The sequence below is a fragment of the Sturnus vulgaris genome, chromosome 1 (assembly GCF_052056855.1).
Source record: "Sturnus vulgaris isolate bStuVul1 chromosome 1, bStuVul1.hap1, whole genome shotgun sequence".
NCBI classification, from domain to species: Eukaryota; Metazoa; Chordata; class Aves; order Passeriformes; family Sturnidae; genus Sturnus; species Sturnus vulgaris.
The window spans coordinates 129792224-129812802 of record NC_142243.1 but is presented as its reverse complement, the minus strand read 5'-3'; the positions used below and the strand labels follow the sequence as shown (position 1 = coordinate 129812802).

Here is a 20579-nt window from a genome sequence, read left to right as displayed (position 1 = left end):
CAAAGGTTAGGGCTTTTTACTAGCACTAAATAAAGCACTTTTACAGGGCTGCTGGGCACCAAAATGCACTCTCAGTTAGACTGTGCCAATGTGCTAAAGCCTGGGTTCTGAACAACTGACGGTAAAGTCAGCTTAGGGCTGCTATGGTCACTGCAGCAACAGGACTCTGCTTCAGCTACTGAAAGGGGGAGGTGCAAGGGGAGGAGGAAGCAGCTCCGCCTGGTGTACCAGCGTGTCCCCATGGTTTTACTGCTCACAGATCTCTTTACTAGAGCAGCATGAAAATGCTTCAGAGGACAGGGTAGCTCAGTAACAGTTTATGATCTTCGGAGAACAAGCAAATGAAGTAAATGCCTGAGTACAGTGGAGATGGTAAAGCCTCCACCATGAAATAAGTATAACAAAATATTAACATGAGGCTTATGTTTTGCTTCTATAAGAAGCTTGTAGGTTATTATCTCCTCTATTTCAAAAGCCTGGTAGGAAGCTTATTGCTGCAGAGAAAACCAAACTATGCTGCCAAAAAAGCTACTGTAAGTTGCAGTAGTTGCACATTCTCCAACAGTGGCAGATTAAATATGTTTTCAGGTACAAAAAAGATGGAGAGAGTCTAGTTACAAGGGCATGTGGTGACACAAGAGAGAATGGTTTTAAACTGAAAGACAGTAGGTGTAGATTAGCTAATAGGAAAGAATTCCTTACTGTGAGGGTGGTGAGGCACTGGAACAAGTTGTCCAAAAAGGTTGTGAATGCCCCACCTCTGGAAGTATTCAAGGCCAAGTTGGATGGGGCTCTAAGCAACTTGATCTAGTGGAAGGTGTCCCCCATGGCAGAGGTGTTGGAACTGGATGATCTTTAAGGTCCCTTTCAAACCAAGCCCTTCTGTGATTCAACATTCTTGGTTCTCTCTTTACAAGAATCTTGACCTCACTGAAGCAAAGCTTCAAGCTCTTGGCTTAGAACTTTCCAACCTCCTTTTCTCTTATTAAAAATGCTAATTCCTAATTACATATGATGCTTTTCATCTGTACACGTTTTGACCTATTTTGACAGCAGCTGAATGTAAACCAAGGTTCGAAATAACTATTTATTATGAAAATAATGTAAAAACATTTGTCTGCTCCTTGAACTATCAAAATATACAACAAAAACTTAATTCTCTACAAAACAAGGAAATGTGCATTGCAGTGGATGAAACTGCTTGTGTAATATACATTTTTAATATAAATATTAATAACCTTCAAAGCCTTGTTGAATATCATTCAGCGCATGTGTAAGTCGTCGTATTTTACTTTCCATGGCTTTTTTATTGTTTGCCATTTCTTGCAGAAGTTCCCGCATTTCTTCTTCAACAGAGTAGACCTGAAAGAGCACACAGAGATGAAGTAGAATTCTTGCTTTTCTTAGTAGACCTAAACCCATATAATCTTGGCAATTTTTAACACTGATAAGCAATGCAAGAGTTATATGCTTATGTTTGAATATACAATGCATTACTCTTGTTACTGGATGCAGTAGCGGAATTTTTTCTTTAAAAAAATGTATTAATCTGCTAGGAGGTAGTAAGTACTGTATCAATCCAGAAAACTTATGGAAAAAAACCACCAATTGTCATGTTAAGGAAGAATGCAGTAGATGACAGAAACTATAACAGTTAAGGTTGGCATAGGTGAGTTAAATGGATAATCTGGCATAGTCATCATTACTTTTGCCTGTATAGATAAGGAAATGTTTAGTTATTGATTCATAATAGCTGCCTAGCATGGAGCTTTACTTTGCCTGAATATAAAACATTACAATGGCACAAGCCTAGAGATTTTCTTGCTATGCAAAGATTGAGTACTAAACCAGGACTGTTTCCATCAAGAGTCAGACTGATAGATTCAAACAGGAGACTTCCAAGCAGCACTCTTGTAGCAGCTGTAGAATAAAAATGCAAATACAATAAATGTATAAATTGAGTATTAAAATTACTTTTTCATTTGCTGCTTCAATTTGTTTTTCCTTTTCATTTTCCAGGTGCAAGAGTTCTTCTTGATGTGCTGCCAACACTGACTCAAGTTGTTTTCTGAAAGCATTATCCATTTTATGAAGCTTTTCCACAGCAATCCTAAAAAAAGATTGAAAAAAAAAATCACAGTCCTGCAATTACTGAAGTATTTTGCTTTGTCCAACTCTGCCTTTGATAAGGTTTCAATAACTTAAGCATGAAGACACATATATTGGTAGAAGTGTTCTGTTTTCTCAAGTAGATGTTCTAGCTTTATGCACTGTGTTTAGGACTTCTGGCATTCTCTTAGAAGAGGCATTTAATCACTAGCAATGGATATGAAGATTAGGGCTTGCTACTGTCAACATGGCTGAGAAGTCCACCTGTTTTTTTCAAACATCTCCTTATAATGCTTTTGGTTCCCAAGGAGTGAATGAACTGTGTGATCCTGTGAACAGCCTGTGAGCCTGTCTCTCACAGAAATAGAAAAGTGTGCCCTTCACTGCAAAGAAGCATTTCTTTAACTCCAAGCAAATTCTGCTTTTAGGGGATCATTCTTAAATATGCAGGAACAATAAACAAGGCAAATTTATACAATTAATGTACAACGAAATTCTGAAACAAACCAGAATTATTTAGAACAAAAATTTCTGTTTCACTATTGATCTTCTAACAATTCCAAACCCCAATACTATTGACTATTTCAGGTGATTTGTTTAGTTTGTTTTTTTTTGTTATTGTTATTTGTTGTTAATTTGTTGTGGTTCTGTTTTTTTCTTTTTATGCAGTCTTATTAACTAGCTGGTATTTTCTCAAGAATAGTTGGGAGGAAGCAAGAAAAACATGAGAAGGGGACAAAGAATAAAGTAAAAATAACAGTAAGAATCTAAACTTATCACAGGCATCAGTCTAGCACACTTCTTCATCATTCCAGAAGCATATGAAATAATTGTCTGGGTTATGAGTACTTGTTTCTGTATCATCTCATATTTAACTATGAATTGATCAAAGAAATTGACAGTACAAAAGGAATAAGACAATAAATTAAAAATCTTGCTATTTGTATGGGAAAAGAATGACAAGTGATTTAGAAACAGTCAGACTCAAACAGTGATTAACAGACACCAAGTTGGGCAGGAGTATTGATCTGCTGGAGGGCAGGGAGGCTCTACAGAAGGGATTGGGGCAGGTTGGATTGATGGGATGAGGCTATTTGTAAAGAAAATGGAAATTGAGAAGTTCAGATGCCAAATGCTGTAACTGAATGCCAGTTCCATGAAGTTAAGTCACCATTACTGCAAGAATTCCTTCTAGGCCATTTGTAACTGGTCTCACCAAGTAGTTAAAAAGCTATTACACATTCTTTCACCACATAATCAAGCATTTCTGCAGTTATTAATACTATAACTCTGCAGTAACTGAGAAGTCACAAAATAAACTGTTACAGTGTTCACCTTTGACTTTGAAGACTTTTATTCCTCTCTTCAATCAGCTTCTTCTCTTTGAAATCAAAGTTCTCCTTCATTTGTTTAACCTGTACCTCCAGCTGGCTTAACAGCTCTCCTTTACCTTGCCACCTCTTTTTCAGTGCACTGAAAATAAAATGCATATATTTACAATGAATGTAAACACCACTTCTTAGGAAGGCATAAAATTTTATCATGCTTCCATTTTCCCTCATTTCTGTGGGTTTTAATAGCAAGTGAGTACTCTCTGATTATAGGATAACTTCAGAGCAGTGTTACATACAATGATCCCAAAGAATTATTGTGATTTGTATGTATCACCTGTGTGCATTCTTAATGTCATCAAGTTCTACTTCTTTTTCTTCTAGCAGTTGCTTTAATTCCTCTTTTCTTTCATTTTGCCTTTCTAATTTTTCCATTAGCTTTTCACATTCAGCAGCTTTTTCATCCAACTGTACTTGAAGCAATTTCTGAGCTTCCCGATTTTCTTCATGTTTTTTTTTAATTTGTTTATCTTTTTCTTGTAAGCCCTTTAGAAGAGAAATATTTTAAAATGCATAAACTTCCTGAACTTTATTGTTAGCCCTTAAGAGTATGTGTTTAGTCTACAACAGAATACAGCAGAGAAGAACATAAAAGTTTACTCTTCTGAATGTATGAAGAACACTTAGTAAAGTGATAGTTACTTCATCTTCATCTGAAAGAAGTCTGAATTAAAAAAACTCATCGAAACATAAATCTGAGGCTGAAAGCAAGACGAGAAAAAAGTTATTTTGAACTCTTCTTCTACATAAGAGTTGAATAAACAACTTATATGTAAGTCCCTGAGCTCACAATCTAACAATGAGTAATGCATCTAACTTTAACTGACATAACATGCTACAAAATTTTGATTAATAAGGTAAAGTTTTAAGTCTCTAAATGAGACAAATAGAATTACTAGGACAAAACATATTACCTCTGCTGCCAAAATACTGTTTTATAAGAACAAAATAAAAATTAAGTCATAAAATAAATGTGAAATAAACTTTTAAAAATTATTTTTCCTTTTCTTGTAAACACTCAGGAAGAATTATGCTATCCTAGTTTTACCTCTCAAAATCATTATCAAGAATAAACTGAAGCAAGGCAAAGAGAAGAAAGTCTGTACATAAATATAGTTCAATGAGAGGTTCAAAGTAGCATCATTGTGCATCAATTTAATAAAAAACCCTCTTCTGCTCTCAGTGAAATGAATTGCCACTGACAGTCTGATTGTGATTTATGAGTTGGAAAACTACGAGTGCAGACCCAGCTTTTATCATAGGCTTTGTGATAGCTAAAATTAAGACTTGCAGAGAAAGTTAAGCATACAAATTGTCAGATATGGCACTTACTTCTTTTAGTCTCCTAATTGTTTCTGTCTGATCATCCACTATTTTGTTTTTAATTTTTATGGTATCACTGTCCTGTTCCTTTTGCTTTTTTAACGTGTCAATCTCATTTGTTAAAGCTTCAATTTTTGCCTCCAGTTTCCCTCGATCTTGTGCAAGATGAGCTCCTGAACAAAACAGGATATTCACATTACTGCAACTCATGTTGTAGATTATTTTAAGATGTGGAAAAATGGGAGATTGGGCTGGGGGAGGTGAAGGTAAGAGCCTTACAAACCAAAGTATAGACTACTTTGCCCAGTGGAAGCACTGTAGGGATTGAATCTGTAGGTAGGTAACACTTAAGAGAAAAAGCAGAACTGAAGGCCTGTGTTTTATCCTTTCTAAAAACTTCTCTGAAAAATAGTTGACAGTAATTATTACAGATCCCAAAAGACCACAAGGTGGTGCTGAGTCACAGGAACAGAGAAAAATGCCCAAACTTTTATTCGTCTCAGCATTTAACACTCTTTTAAGATATATCCTGATATTTCCATATTAGACTTCCTTGCTAGACAAGAAGCATTACATAACATTATTTACAAATCCTTGTTTTTCTAGTTTCATGTTTAAAAGTTCTTTGTACAACTTTATGGTACTTTCACGTTTTCAGGAAACAGATAAACTGTATTCACAGCTGACTCCCACAACTGCTGTTACAGATCCTGTATCAGCCCATGTGCCACAGAACATCTATTTTTGCACATCATCTTTACAACTGGATAAGATCAGGAAGGCATTCAAGGACCCTGTCATGATTAAAACTATATTGGAGTATTTATTTAACATGTAAGATATTGAACACCACCATTTTCTCTGCAAAAGAAAAAAACCCCACTATTTTACCCTGTTCTGCCAACTCCTGCCCCCATATTTTTCTTTCCATTTTTAATCCATCAATCACAGATTCCTGGGCTGTCAGCTGGGAAATAAGTTTTCCATTTTCCTTTTTTAGAAGTTCTACTTGAACAGCCTTTTGTTTGTCCTCCTCAACCACAGTTTCAAGTTCTCCAGTTCGACACTGTATGAACAAACATTGGGAAAAGACAGTAAGATAATTTAAAACAATATTCAAAATTTCAAATCAATACTAAGGGGTTAGGAAAGTAATCCTTATATACACCAAATTAAGTTAACTGAGAAATACTCTGCTTGCATTGAGGGTTCTAGCTGCATCTCATTCCAGTTGTGAAACACAAATGTTTGCTTCAAAAAGACATACTTCAATCCCAGAAAAATGTAAAGGTTACTTCTAAATACCCACTCTAAAATATCAATGTCATCATAAAAACCCATTTAGAATTATAAATGCACAAATCAAGAAAAGCAAGAGAAAGTAAAGATATTAAAAACTGAATCAGAAGACAGAAGCTGGGATGTACTTTCACTTCCAGTGATACATATGTATCTTCAATTATCCAATCTACCTTTTGTTTTACAGATTACAGCTATTTAATATAAGTATTTTTCAATTTTTTTTTCTTAAAAGCATCACTGACTGGCAGAATCCTATTCTGCATAACAACAAAATGTTTGGGCACCCTAACAACATGTAGAGGGGAGATTAGTAACAGCTGTGCAGAGGTTGTACTGCACTCAAGTTTTATCACAAAGCTGGACTGGATCTCACAACCATTGCAAAATTATATCCTTTAGATTTAAAAAAATTATTTACAGATAATAGAATAGTACTAGAATATGTTACCACAAAGCAACTGCCCACGGTATTTAAGATTAAAATCTGACAAGTAGTGAATAATGAATAACACTTCTAATATTATACAACTAGGAGATACTAAGCTGCATTATTTGTTCAATTACATGTTTACTTCGTACACAGTGAGCAATGCAGAAGCATGTTCCATTTCTTTGAATTTACAAGGGGTCAGGGATATTAATGCAATTTTGATTGACCAACTGATATATACAAACTGCTACTGCTCACAGGGCAAGGAGTGCACATTCATGAACAAGTCAACGTTCTTCTGTACGGCGAGCAGTGTTTGTGAGCAATAGAAGTGCAAGATGCAAGAATAAAGGCTGACATGCACTACTGGGTTTTAGTGCAACAGGAAGCCTGTGTCTTTTAGTTAATCAAGCTTGTATGGAATCATTCACTTTTATAGATGAAACATCACAAAAAATAATTTATGTAGTGAAATGTTTTGAAACAAATACCTTTAGGTTTGCAGTGGCTTCTTCGTTTGATTTTATTAATTCTGCAATTTTTGTTTTCTGTTCTTCCACTAAATTTGTCAGGTCTTGGATCAGACTTGTCATGTCTTTTTCCCGTAGTTCTAACTCAAATAGGGCTTGTTTGTGTTCAACTAGATCAGCAGAAACTTTTTCAAAACCCTGTTTTACCTAAAATTTTAAAAGACAAGACTTGAAAAATGCTAACATTTGGAAAAAAACAGTGCATATATAAACAAAAGTGACATTTGAATTTCAAGTGAAGACACCAAATGTATATGAAAAGTTAATGAATATCTGAAACCGGTTTTCTCCTGGTTTGTTCGTGAAACTTCAACTTGAAAAACTGGTCCTACCCAGCTACATATTTGTAAAAAGACTCCCAAACCAAACAAAACATAACAAAAAAAGCCAAACAAACAAAAAGAACCCCCAGACACAGAAAAAAAAATCATGGGTGGATGGGAAGCAGAGCAGAAAAACCAGACTTGGAAACTAAAAGCAATGCCTTCATTTAATTTTATTGTTAAAATTGACATTAAAATCTCAAAAGAAGGACAAAGTCAATTCAAGCCTTTTTTTCTTGCAACAGAAAGATTTGAAGGGTACAACCCCTGTCTTTTCTTTCCCCTCTTCTCCCATCTACTTAAAACTTATTTAAAACAAAGAAAGCCAAGTTTAAGGTGAAGTATTTAATATTTTATTCAACATATAAAACATGTAAATACTAGCCACAGAAATAAATACTCTAAGGAATTTAGCAAGTAAGTTTTGAATTTGAGTTTCAAAATGCATATCCAAAATTCAATTTTGAAAATTTACACAATAATGAACTATATTACTAAATACGCTTGTATATATTTAATTATAACCTTACGAAGATAAAAACAAAAGAAGAGATTTTACTGTAATTAAATATATTCTAATTGAAGGTCAACATATTTTAAAAGAAATTAATAACATCAGAAAGGATTTTTAACATTTCTTTTGATTTTGGGGTTTTTGAGTGCTGACTTGGCATTTGCTGTCATTGTTCTAATCACTGATATTGCAAACCTATCTACCAGTATTTTTGCATGAATCCTTGGAGCAAAGATCATAGGGACAAAAAACCAATCCAACAAAACACCAAAAAACCACACCCAGAATATCCACCCAAATTCAACACATTTAAGAAAACTACAACCCCACCTAGTGTAAGATGAAATGTTCTCTTAGTCTTACCTCATTAAACCTTTTTGCTTCGATAGTTAAAGCTAAATGAAATTCATTTTCTAACTCTTTATACTTCTGGTTTGACATGTTAATTTTCTCCTGCAGTTCTCTAACATGCTGTTCATGCCTCTGCTCCTCTTTAGCCACTTCTTTTGACAAAGCATCTTGAAATTCAGGTCCATTTAAAGTAACTCGGGTTCCAAGTTCTTTCCTGAAATTATCAAGCATACACTTGAGACATGAACTGCAGGATCTCACAATGCTGTTTTAATTCATTTCCTTGGTCTTACTGAACAAGGATGATGAATTACATAATAAATAAGATAAATTCCTTCAACTCACAGACAGCCTTCAATCATCTCTGACAATGGCCCTGGCATGAGGAAAATTCTATTGACTACTGTTAAAAACACCCAAAAGAATATCCTATTTTTTAAATTCAAACATTTGTAGAAATTATTCAATTGTGCTTTTGCTGTGATTTAGCACTTGTTTGCTCTCCTGTTAACAAACATCTGGAAGTCAGAGAAAAGCCCTGTACAGCCAGACACCCTCTTTTGCAGTCATTCTTTTCACCCTCACCCAACAACTGCTGCTATTCACTTAGACCCAAGAACTGAAAAATAGCAGCAACAGGCACCTAAAAGGTCAATGTTGAAGCAAATGCACCCTTCAAAACTACTCTGGTCATCTACTTTAAAGCAAAAAAAAAAAAAAAAAAATTTAAAAACATCCAGTGTCCTTCATGTTATATCTTTTGGAGCTTTATGAGGTAACTATTGAAAGTTTTCAAAACAAAAGCTGTAAGATTCTTCCCATCTAAACGTGCAATTTTCTTGGTATCTGAATACATTTTCCCTGTAAAATTTAGCAAATTTAACCACCTTATTTTATTAAGAACCTTCCATACATAATACTTCTTGATATAGCTTGTCTATATATTTGATTGTATTAGCTGAACACCACAGAACTTGACCTCAAGTATTCTCCAGAAAATGGAAATTTTCAAAGAGGAAAACAGCCAGGGAAGTAGCTCACCCTCTACCCAATGAGAAAGATACTGCAGAGGCTGATCGATTTTTTGGAACACTTTGTGTTACTGTAGCATATACAGCTCTTCAGACAGCAATTCAAATACAATTTATTTTTATCTGATTATTCCTGGATTACAGATCAAGTATTTAAAATAAAGAATGAGGCCATATTATAAGACAAGAACTTTTTACATGAGAGGCTGGGAGTCACCTACATGAACTTATGAGTCAGGAATCTACACGATATTCTTAAATGAGCAAGAAAATGTGTGGGAAGGCCTCTACATTTTCACAAAGACCATCTCTCCCATTAATCAAAAAAACGTAAAAGAAACCAAACCCAAAGAAAAACACATCCATACTGGAGGACACATTTAAAAAGACATGTTGGCAACACAAGCATCTCTATTAACTTGTGAAAAGAACATAATGACCCCATACCTTTGCTCTTGCTCTCTTAATACAAGAAGCTCATGTAGATGTTTTACCTTCTCCTTCTGTTGTCGGACAGATATTCGAAGTAACTGTACTTCTCTTTCATTGGCTGATGCTTTGAGTTCTGCTTCTTGTACCTGTTTCATCTGTGTCATAAAGACAAGAGCAAGATTTTCTTAAAACTTTAGTCTTCAGGTTCTATACTAGAACATAAAGGAACAGGTATTTTCTAAGTATTTTTTTGATTGGGGTTTTTTGCTTGGTTTTGGTTTTTTGTCTTCTTAATATATTGTAACACTTCAAGAAATTTAAGACAAGATGTTTAAAATAAAGACTTACTTACAACTCAAAAAGCAACCTTAACAAAGAACCAAGGGTGTTTACTTAATTTGTAAAGAACTTTAAGGTGTCCTGCAGAAGTGCAAGAAGTGCATTGGCATAATGATTTCCTCAATTAGAAACTCTTTTCTTGTAAGACTTGTTTTAGTTTTAAACGAAACATTTTTAGATGTATTCAACATTAACTTCATTTTTTTAACATTCCACTTTTGTAAAAATCTCCATCTTTCTGATTTGTACAGTTTAGAGTTGCTGAACAGAGCTGCTTTCTAATGATTTTACAAAAAATGTAGAATCAGTATAAACACCAGATGGCATACTCCACTTTTTCCATTTTTCCAAGCTTTTATGAGTAATTCCATTTTGTATTTAAAAGGCTTAAGTCTATAAGACTCAGTTCTGATTCAATATGAAGAAAAAAGACATGAAAAAAGTTATAAAAAGGGTTTTGATTACTCATTAAATGGTAATTCAAAATCAGGACACTTCAGAAGGCTAAGTTCTTATGTTCTATATGTTAAGCCTTTTCATCAATAGTTTAATGAGTAACTTTTAGACACACCACACTGTATTCCTTTATTTTGTGGAAGAAGAGAATCAATTCTCTCCTAAATTGAAGCACTTAAAAATATGAAGCAGGAACACATTTTGACAAAAATGTAAAGGAAGAACAAGGGAATAGGATACACATTTAGATGCATAGTAAACTTACTCATCTTGAATCCCTTCAAGAAGTCATCTAGTAATGCTGACTGAAGGCTTTAAACAGTGGTGGCTACGTGGAGTAACCATAATTTACCACTGAAAGTAAATGCCAGGATGTACAATAAGAAAGCTCTATGAAATGTTCTAGAATATCTTAATCTTGGAATTGATAAGAGGCCCAAAGTATATTAAATCTGAACATTCAAAAAGAGGATTTAGTTTTGAGAGCATCGTGATTATTCTTTGAAACATAATTATTAAGGAGTATTTGCTACAAATCTTAAAGACAGGAATAAAAACCTTCCCTTAATAAAAACAATGTTACTACCACCAAAAGAGATTGCTTATTTCTACAAACTCATTGAAGGGAAAATAAAAGCCTCATACATTAATAAGGCATTTCCATTCTTATGGGACAGAAGAAAAACACACACACATATGCAAATCCCACTCTCCTGTTCTCCAAATCACTAAATTTAGTACTTTTCAAACTGACAGTTGGATACCTGATCTAAACTGAAGGCCACTTCTAGATTCCATAGTAGCTCTAGGATATCTACAGCTAAAGAAGAAATGGAAGAGCCACTCAAGTGCCCAAAGAGAAGCCTAAGTAGAGGGTGTTTTGGATGGTACTTTGCACTTTGTCTGTCAGCACACTCCCTGATTCGCATTCCTTTCAGGCAACCTGAACAACACTGCTTCTAGAGCGCCACACTATCAGTTCAAAGACTTTTCAGGATGGATGTGTTAATATTCATTTCCTCTAAACTCAGTGACACAGGAATGGACTAACACAGTAATATAAACAAACAAAAGGAATAGATATTGGAGGACACTGAAAATTCAGCAATTAATTTTTCAGAAATAAACAGTCGCAGTATCTGGTCCATCTTCATCTCATATTTGTATACACAAAGAGCCTCTCACTACAAAAGCATTGTTATTTTCTCCAGCTGTAAAAACAAAACCAAAAAATCCCAAACAAACACAAAACATCACATAAACTAACCAGAATCTTTAACGTTCTCAGCAATTAGTGTTTTGTTCTGGTTGCAATTAGAAGCATCTAAAATTCTTTAGATCAGCAAAGCAAACAGAACCACCAGATTTCCATCCCAGTAGTAAGATGTCTATTGATTTTAGAACTTTAAAAACTTGTCTTTGTCACTCTGTATTTTCAGAAAATATCAACTCTCAGTGTTAAGTATATAGGACTTGTTCTCCTTTATCTTAAGGCCACCATCTATAAAATACCTTCATTGACAATTAAAATGGATACCTGTTATCAACTACTACTATGCAGAAAAAAAGCCCCAGGTTTTATTGTGGACAACTCAGACTCAATGCTAGTAAAATTTAGTATTTCTTTCAGGAACTATGGTTGCCATTGCATTATTTGGTCATGAAAAATATTTACCTCTGCTGCTCGTTGCTGCAATCTCTGTGTCTCCATCTTGGATAGTGTTTCTTCCAAAGCTTGCATGGCCTTCTGATATTCTGCTTCTTTATTTTTTGCCTGATTTAGCTCATTAGTAAGCCTTTCAGTTTCACCTTTCAACTGTTGGACATATGCTTGCAGTCTTGCTTTGGCAGCTCTTTCTTCCAATATCAATTCCTTTAACCTGAGAATAAACACACTAAAGTTGTATTGCAAACATTTTACTTATAAGTTTGATGCCAAATATATTGAGAAAAAGGCATTAGCAGCTGTTGTAACAACATGTCTTGTTTTTTACTGAGTTCTACTATTTATAGCAGTCATATAAAACTGTTTCAAGAGACATAAACTATTACTTAAGTCATGTGTAGCATTACTATATGGAGATTCATTTTAAAAAACCTGAGATGGAGACAACCTCATAGATACATCTTTAGGAAATGACGTTCCAGTATTACTTTACTTTACAGGAACATAATAAGCCTCTTATAGAAGATGGTATAAATTAGATGAGTACAATATAAAGGTAGGAAGTTAACCTAAAACAAAAAGGTAAAAAGAAGAAATATTCAGAGTCAATCATGGATGGTAACTCAGGAAGCACATTACTTGGTTCTTCCTAAAAGAAAGAAAATATGGCTTTGACAAATACAGTTAAGAAAAAGACAAATGGAGCAGACATCTCCAAAAATATGGAGATCTTGAAAAAAAAAAGTAAGGAGATCTTTTAAAAAAAGGCTGATGCTCAGAACACACAAACATGGTGACAACCAAGTCTCTGAAGATGTGCTAGGCCTGCCCTGCACTGCCTGTTGGCCAACTCTGGCTGGCCAGAAATATTTTTGTTCTAACGTGCCACACAGAAAAAAGAAAAGAACACTCTAGGTATATATGGAAAGGGAGACTGGGACACAGAAGGCAGAAGTATGATACGGGACAGCTACTAGAGCTTGAACTGAAGGTACAGTTATGATACAGATTGTTTGGAAAGCAATGGCTAAAAATGGAGGAAAGTGGCACATTGATATTGTTCTATGACAAGAACAAGACAAAAGCTGCAGAAGGGAATTTCACTAGGTAATACTGAGAGAAATTCAAGCTCTACTTCTCTATATTCTCAAGTATATTTTTTAAAGCTGTCCTTGTTTCTTAAGCCTATGAAATGAATTACTGGAAACCCAAAAAAAATCCCAAAACAAACTCTTGGACTACAGCATTGTTTCCCTACCTGTCTGTGTTGTATATAGCCATACTCTGAATATTCTTTTCTTCTTTTGCATGCTTTTGTAGCTCACTGACATGCTCTAATAATTTCTTCTCTGCTTGCTCTGCTTTCCACCTCCTTTCTTTCTCCTGATCCAGTTCTTGAATCAGTGCCTTAGTAAGAATGTGATAAGCATCAACTTACTAGGAAACATTCAAGTATAGCCAAAAATTACAAACAATATTTATAATTGTAGAACAAGATTTTGTCTTTCTGGAATTCATGGATGACAGAAGGAATTGCAAGTGACCAGGCCAAAAACTCCCATAAAAGTGAAAAAAATATATCCTCTCCCAGTTGACACTACAAGAACTCCACTACTTTTGGTAATATCTACATGCAATTATTTTTGTCACCTCCAGTTTTAGTTTGACCAGGCTTCAGATGACGATATACTCATATTTAACTTGAAATGATGCAAAACCTACTCTGTATGTTGATTCCTCTATGGGATTCGAATTACATTCTTCTATTTTTTCCATATTCCTCTGTTTTCCAGTTAGTATTTCAGCTTTTCTTCCCACTACTTTAAAATTAAAGTCTTTCTCACTGGAGCATGAACATTTCGAGGAACTCTTCTTCTCTTCCCTATATGCAGAGTTTAAACAGTAATGGCAGATTCAGACACTTCTAAATGAAAAAAAATTACAGTTCTGTGCAGCAGCTGAATACTAGAGAGTTCAAAACCATTTAGAAAATAATCTTCAATCAAACCACAGAGACAGTTAAATTCAAATATTCAGCTCTAAAAGACACTTACAACTAGTAGATGCTACCCAAAACCATCTCGTGATCACATACACATGAAATAATTACGTAAGAGTAGAGTAGCTGTAGAACTGCTGTGGCTGACTGAACAAATATATTCCAATTTGTATTGTCTTCTACTCATCACATCTGATATTCACCAAATAAATCAAACAAATCACAATGGCTTCCTCAGCTTCATCAAGGATATATATTCTTGACCATTGTTCTGACACCATGAATCTTTCATTTTCTAATTACTCAGTGCCATCTGTGGATAACTCTTCTGTCACCACAATTTAAAAAAATGGAAATATAAGTTGTTAAGATTTTGAAAGTGTTTTGGAATCTTCAGTTCAATTTCCTTCTCACCTGAAGAATGGAATGGCTCATCTGGAGAAACAACTGAACTCATTAGCTACTCATTTTCAGGGCACTATTAACTGACGTGATTTACTCAACCTGCCACTCTCAGTGAAATGTTTGAAGTTAAAACTATGTTCATGCTGATAATATTCAGTTTAATTAATTTTGGCTTTATATAGTAAACACTGAGATACCTGTCAGTTATTTTCTTCTTTCGATGACCTTTTGTAGATAAGGCACTTTTATGGTAAGTGGGGATCTTGCTTCCTTTTATGATCTTTCTGTTGTTCTCTTTTCCACTCTCATTTTCACTCTCAGAGGTTGGATCTGTGTCTCTCTTAGCTTTGAGAGCACTTGGAGCAGCTTCCTGTCTTGAACTTTCAGATACCTAAGAAGAGATCAAAGTTTTAGGTAGAAATTTTACAATTTCTGAATGATTAATTTCTAACACTTATTCAGGGGATATTTTTAAAAAAGTTCACACAAAATAATTTTGACAAAAACGAAACAATTGCTTCCAGTTCTTTACTTTTACAATCCCTTCCTTCCTTGCTGAAATATGTTGTTTTAAAGCTAAAGTAAACCCATGATGCTTGAGAACATATAGTTGTTTCATTTTGAAATACTTGAGGTTTGGTAAAATCCTCAGGCAGTGGCAAACACCACTACCCAACAAACCTGACAAACTTATGTTACCTATGTTAACAACACAAACTATATTACATGACAAACATATCAGACCAAGTTCACCTATTGGTGAAATTAATTTTCACCAACTGTATAATCCAGGCACTTTGGTGCATTTCATATTTTACTCTGGTTCTGTTAGTATATTGATAGTTTCAGGATAAAAAAAACCCAAACAAACATAAAAAGAATTTTCTAATATAACATGATCAGATAGCTCTCATACACTATGGTTTTTATTCTGTATGGAATGATTCATGAAACCGAGTGCAATCTTCAGTTTTAAGAACTTGTTTTTATTTTATTCCCAAGTTCTCAAAATTATTAGGAACACATTAGCACAGTCCACATATACCAGTAGAAATGCTCTAGTCTGGTTCAGGAATTACTTTGTTATCAGAAAAAAAAATAAAATCACCTTTTGCAGTATCTGTAAAATCTGATCTTCTATTTTTTTAATCCTCATCTCACTGAATATTTTATCAAGTTGGGTCTTCTCGGGTTCAGAAGATGAGACAAGCTCTGTGGAGGAGCTGGTGGCACCTTGCACTGGTGGCATCCTTGTACGCTGCCGAAACTGAGCCAGTGCCTGGTCGATGTGCGGTGTCGCCAGCGGTAAGGGAACATTGTTCTACCAGAAAAGACAACCCTCGTAGCATTAATATGTTGCATGCAATATAAAAGCATAATGTGTCAATTTTAAAACCAGTATACACAAACTATGGCACCTGATCTCTAGAAGAAGGGCATCCAGATGAAACCAAAGAGCCCAAAATGTCTTCTAAACACTGCAAATCTGAACAGTTTTCTTCTGTCAGATCCACTAATTCACCAGAAATATTTCTTCCATCTAGAACTGTTAGCTGGGGCAATGACTGAAGAACGGTTTCTCTATAACCTTGAGAAAAAAATCACATTTAAATTGAAATTAATCTTCCAAGATGATGTCTGGTGTATTTTAGGTACCTCATTATCTTAAATGATTAGTTGCATTTTTAATGTAAGAAAAAAAGTAGTGAATTATCTACAATTATCTCACTGTTCCCCACCTAAGGCTTTCAACAGACAACATAACAAATTACATCAACTGGGAAACTGCCTGTCTAGTCCGGATCTACACAGGGATTTCCCAGCCACCACCAGCACGTTGCAATTGCACAGACGACCTTTCAACATCAGCCTACTGCACCCAAACAGCTGTACCAAGTGGAAGGGCAGGCAAATGAAATGGAAAAGTTCTGAAAGGGCTTAGACAACTTCAGTCTTTGTCAGTGAATGAAATAAGGCATTATGAAACTGTAAAGCATTGAAGTTAGCATTTACAATATATTAGAATTTGGGCTGAACACTGCAGTTTTGAAAGTGCCACAAAATACATATGTATGAAGAGGCATGTGAATACTTGCAGAAGAAAACTAGTGCCATTTTCTAAGTTAATCAGATACCTTTAATAGTCCTGTTACTATTTCGGTAGTGCCTGAATGTATTTGTAAAACATGAGTGCATTTAAAAACATTACTTAAAACCTTATTTGGCTTTCCTCGATAAACTCTGATGTTTCTTTTGAACTGTGCATACATTACACCTGTATCAATTGTATGCTTATGATATGGTTGCTATTTTATATGGTTGTAATTCCTACTGTCCTACTCTTTGTAATGAAATTATCTTTAAACTCTCACAAAAGCATCAATCTTCCAGTTCCGACTTCCTGCAAGAATTCTTCCTCTTTCACACAAATAAAATTAAAAAAACCTACAGCAATCTAGAATGCTACAATTTAACTTGTTTGAACTTAAGAGTGTAACATCTTAATGGCCTGAAAAACCTACCCCCAAACCAGAAGCTCAAATGCAACTGAAAGTGATGCGTCCACAGCTTGTCTCCATGCTGCCCAGTGAAACACCTGCCACCTATTTGGATGAAAATGCTACTTACTGCAGAGGATCCTAGAGTCTGTCACTGCTGACCAAAGCAGTGGGAAAAGAAGGAAAAGCCAACGGTTACTGATCTTTCTCTTGTAGTCTCTATCAGTAGCAGACTACCTACTTCCTGTGCCTGCCCTCTGTCTATAAATTTCAATATCTCTACGCACATTCTTTGAGTTCTCCACCCTTCCAGCTTATAATATTAATACTCCTGCACTTCCACTAGACCATGTGGCTCAGAGCCCCATCCAACCTGTGGGGTATCCACAACCACTTTGGGCAACCTGTTCCAGTGCCTCACCACCCTTCACAGTAAATAATTTTTTCCTAATTTAAACCTATTTCAGTTTGAGGTCATTCCTCCTTGTCCTGTTACTACATGCCCCTGGAAAGAGTCTCTCTCCTTCCTTGTAGACACCTCTCGGGTACTGCAAAGACAAAGTCAGGTCATCCTGAAGCCTTCTCTTCTCCAGGCTGAACAATACCAATTCTCTCAGCTTTTCCTCATAAGAGAGCTGCTCCATCCCTCTACTCATGTTGGTGGCACTCCTCTGGACTCACAAGTGATTATGTTGAGCCTCATCAAAGCATACAAGTTACAATTTTGAGAATACATCGCGGGGGGGGGAAGATTTTTTAAAATGGAAAATGAAATAATTTCAACAGAATTTAGATTACTGCAGTCTAGCCAGTTTATGAATGAACTTGTAAGCTCCATTAAATGGCTCACAGCTTAAAGGAAATCACTGATCTAATGAGCACAAATTATCTACGTAAGCTGAGATCCATACCTGCTGTGTGACAAACTGGATTGGCTTTTCCGTTTCTTTCCAGCGTGAGGTTTGTCAAACAACGCAACCCCTTCGTGCACTGCAGTAAGTGATTAATATCGCTTACACAGTTGCTATGAAGGTCAATGTGCCTAATCTTATGTCTGGTTCCATGAAGGGATTGAAATCCTGGAAATTTAGAAAAAAAACAAACAACCACAGAATAATGTTTTCTGTTACAGTCCTAGACTGTGGCGTTTTGAACAAACAGCATCTTGTTGAAAAATGTTCACTAAATAATATACCATAACTAGAAATGAGAGAACACTTGCTCCATATCCTTGTCCACATGTTAACTACCTAGGCTACTCTACCACAAAGTACAACACTTAAGCTAGTTATGTGAGCTAACTTTAAAGAAACAGATTAATAATATCTGACTGTTAAAAAACATGTAAAAATAAACCTTTTCCTTGAAGTTTCATTTTATAACACAAGCTGACTAACAAAATTGCTACCAATGTTATTTTAATTTTCCATTACAAGGTCTCTTGATTTTCTAGCATGAAATCGTAAGAGCTGACCATTTCAACAAAGAGATACAGAAGAGAACTTCCATATCATGTGTAAAGTTGCATTTTTATTCTATAAAAATGAAAGGTATTAATATCTTTGAAGTAAGTCTGAAACGTTTACTGTATTACTTTCTGAACAAGCTTGGCCTCACCAAACACTAAATAATAAATTCCAGTTCAGAACAATCTTTGGTGTTAAAAACTTTAAAGTTGAGAAGAGCAGCAATTGCCACCTTTATTAGAATTATTCACTGAACTGGCACTTGAAGCGCTAGAAACTTCTCAAAATACACTAGGTCAAGTTTTTAAAAATTAAAGTGAGACAAATGCTTTGTACTGCACAGCACATGGCAACATCACTTACCAGAGAGATCATCTATGCGATTATATGACAAGTTCAGCAAAGTTAAATTGAAGAGTTTTTCCAGTCCTAAACAAAATGAGGGAAAAAATATAAACAGTAAGATTTTCAGAAGAATGCTCTTCTTTCATCAAATTCAAAGCTGGCAAAGTGAACCTTTGAAGATCATAACTACGAATTATGATATTAAACTATAACCATAATAATCAGGTTTTCCTTCAAAATTAAGGCATTTTGCTATGATAAGGCTTATGAAGACTGTATATACATCTTAAAATTTACTTTATAAAACGGTTAGCATACTAACCCATTCTAATTTGGTATAACCCTAATTATATGCAAACATTCCGAAGTAAATTTAAGACGACTCTTAGAAAACCTTTGCAATTTGTTATATGGACAGAAATAAACATTTCAGACCTTCCACTTTGGTTAGCAGGTTACAGGACAAGCTCAGACTGCGCAGCTTAGCCAGGGAACCGAGCCCCTCGATGCGGCGGATCTGGTTTGATGACAGATCCAAGTGCTGCAGATTCCGGAGGTGGTCGAGCCCTTGGATCTTGGCGATGAGGTTACAGTGGGCGTTGAGCGTGTGCAGGTCCGAGCTCAGGGACACATCCCGCAGGCTGCGGAGAGAGGCGCCCACCATCAGCCAGGCAGCTCGGCCTCTCCCCGCGCTCCCCAGCCGGTCCACACTCACCTCTTAATGCCCTTATCCATAAGGCTTAGCTCGCCGGGGATCCCCGCCATCCTGCCGGGCCCCCGCGCTGATTGCATTTCGCTTCAAACCTCCCTCGTCTCCCACGGCAGCGCTCCCCGCCTTAGGCCGGGACACAAACGTATTAGGGCCCCGCCTCAGAGCCCCTACCGCACAACCCAGCCTCACAACCCCGCCTCACGGCCCCTACCGCACAACCCAGCCTCACGGCCCCGCCTCACGGCCCCTACCGCACAACCCAGCCTCACGGCCCCGCCTCACGGCCCCTACCGCACAACCCAGCCTCACGGCCCCGCCTCACGGCCCCGCCTCACGGCCCCCGCCACGGACCCCGCCTCACGGCCCCGCTGCCGCGCTCCGCTACGGTCGCAGGGAGGCGGCGCTGCCGGAGCCCGCGGGGCAGCGGGGGACGGGGGACGGGCGCCGTGTCTCCTGGTGCCTCCTGCCGCCTCCTGCCGCTTTCCTGCCGCTTCCAGCCACCGGCCAGGAAGGGGCCGGGTTTACAGAGCGGGCTGGTTTGAATTCTTTGCGGGGGGACATGGGCGGGGCTTTGGTAGTTTACAGTGCTCACCCGGTGTTAAGTTTCAGAGAATCACGGAATATCCTGAGGTGGACGGAGCGCACGGGAGTGATCGCCGGCCGTCCCCAGGAGTCACAGGCTGTGCCTGTGCAGCTCTGTCAGGCCCGGACCTGTGGCCGCCTCCCTGGACAGCCTGTCCCCGTGCCCAGCCACCAAGTGATAACCTCAGTGAGGCTTTCTGAGATCAGGCAGCTTTGTCAGAAGTAAAAAATCCTTATTAATATGTTATCTGAGAGGTTCTGTAGAATCCTTTGTTGTATAGAAATCGTATGCTAGGATGATCAGTGAAATAAAAATCAGTTGCATGTGTACTTTAAGATGCCATTTAGTGTTATATTGATTTGTTCTAAGATAGT

General features: G+C 36.6%; 1 protein-coding gene across 1 annotated transcript; it reads right to left on the bottom strand.

The window, feature by feature from the left end:
• Positions 1-1073: 1073 nt before the first annotated feature.
• Positions 1074-19883, bottom strand: LRRCC1 (leucine rich repeat and coiled-coil centrosomal protein 1). Its single transcript, XM_014870742.2, has 19 exons — positions 19626-19883; positions 19346-19551; positions 18929-18994; positions 18011-18178; positions 16020-16189; positions 15710-15922; positions 14799-14992; positions 13920-14079; positions 13456-13604; positions 12207-12411; positions 9752-9891; positions 8286-8487; positions 7047-7232; positions 5715-5889; positions 4833-4996; positions 3778-3986; positions 3445-3582; positions 1975-2110; positions 1074-1362 (listed from the first exon to the last, which is right to left on the bottom strand). Exons 1-19 carry the CDS (start codon positions 19700-19702, stop codon positions 1231-1233), a joined length of 3090 nt encoding a protein of 1029 aa, XP_014726228.2. The 5' UTR covers positions 19703-19883; the 3' UTR covers positions 1074-1230.
• Between the last annotated feature and the right edge of the window lie 696 nt (positions 19884-20579).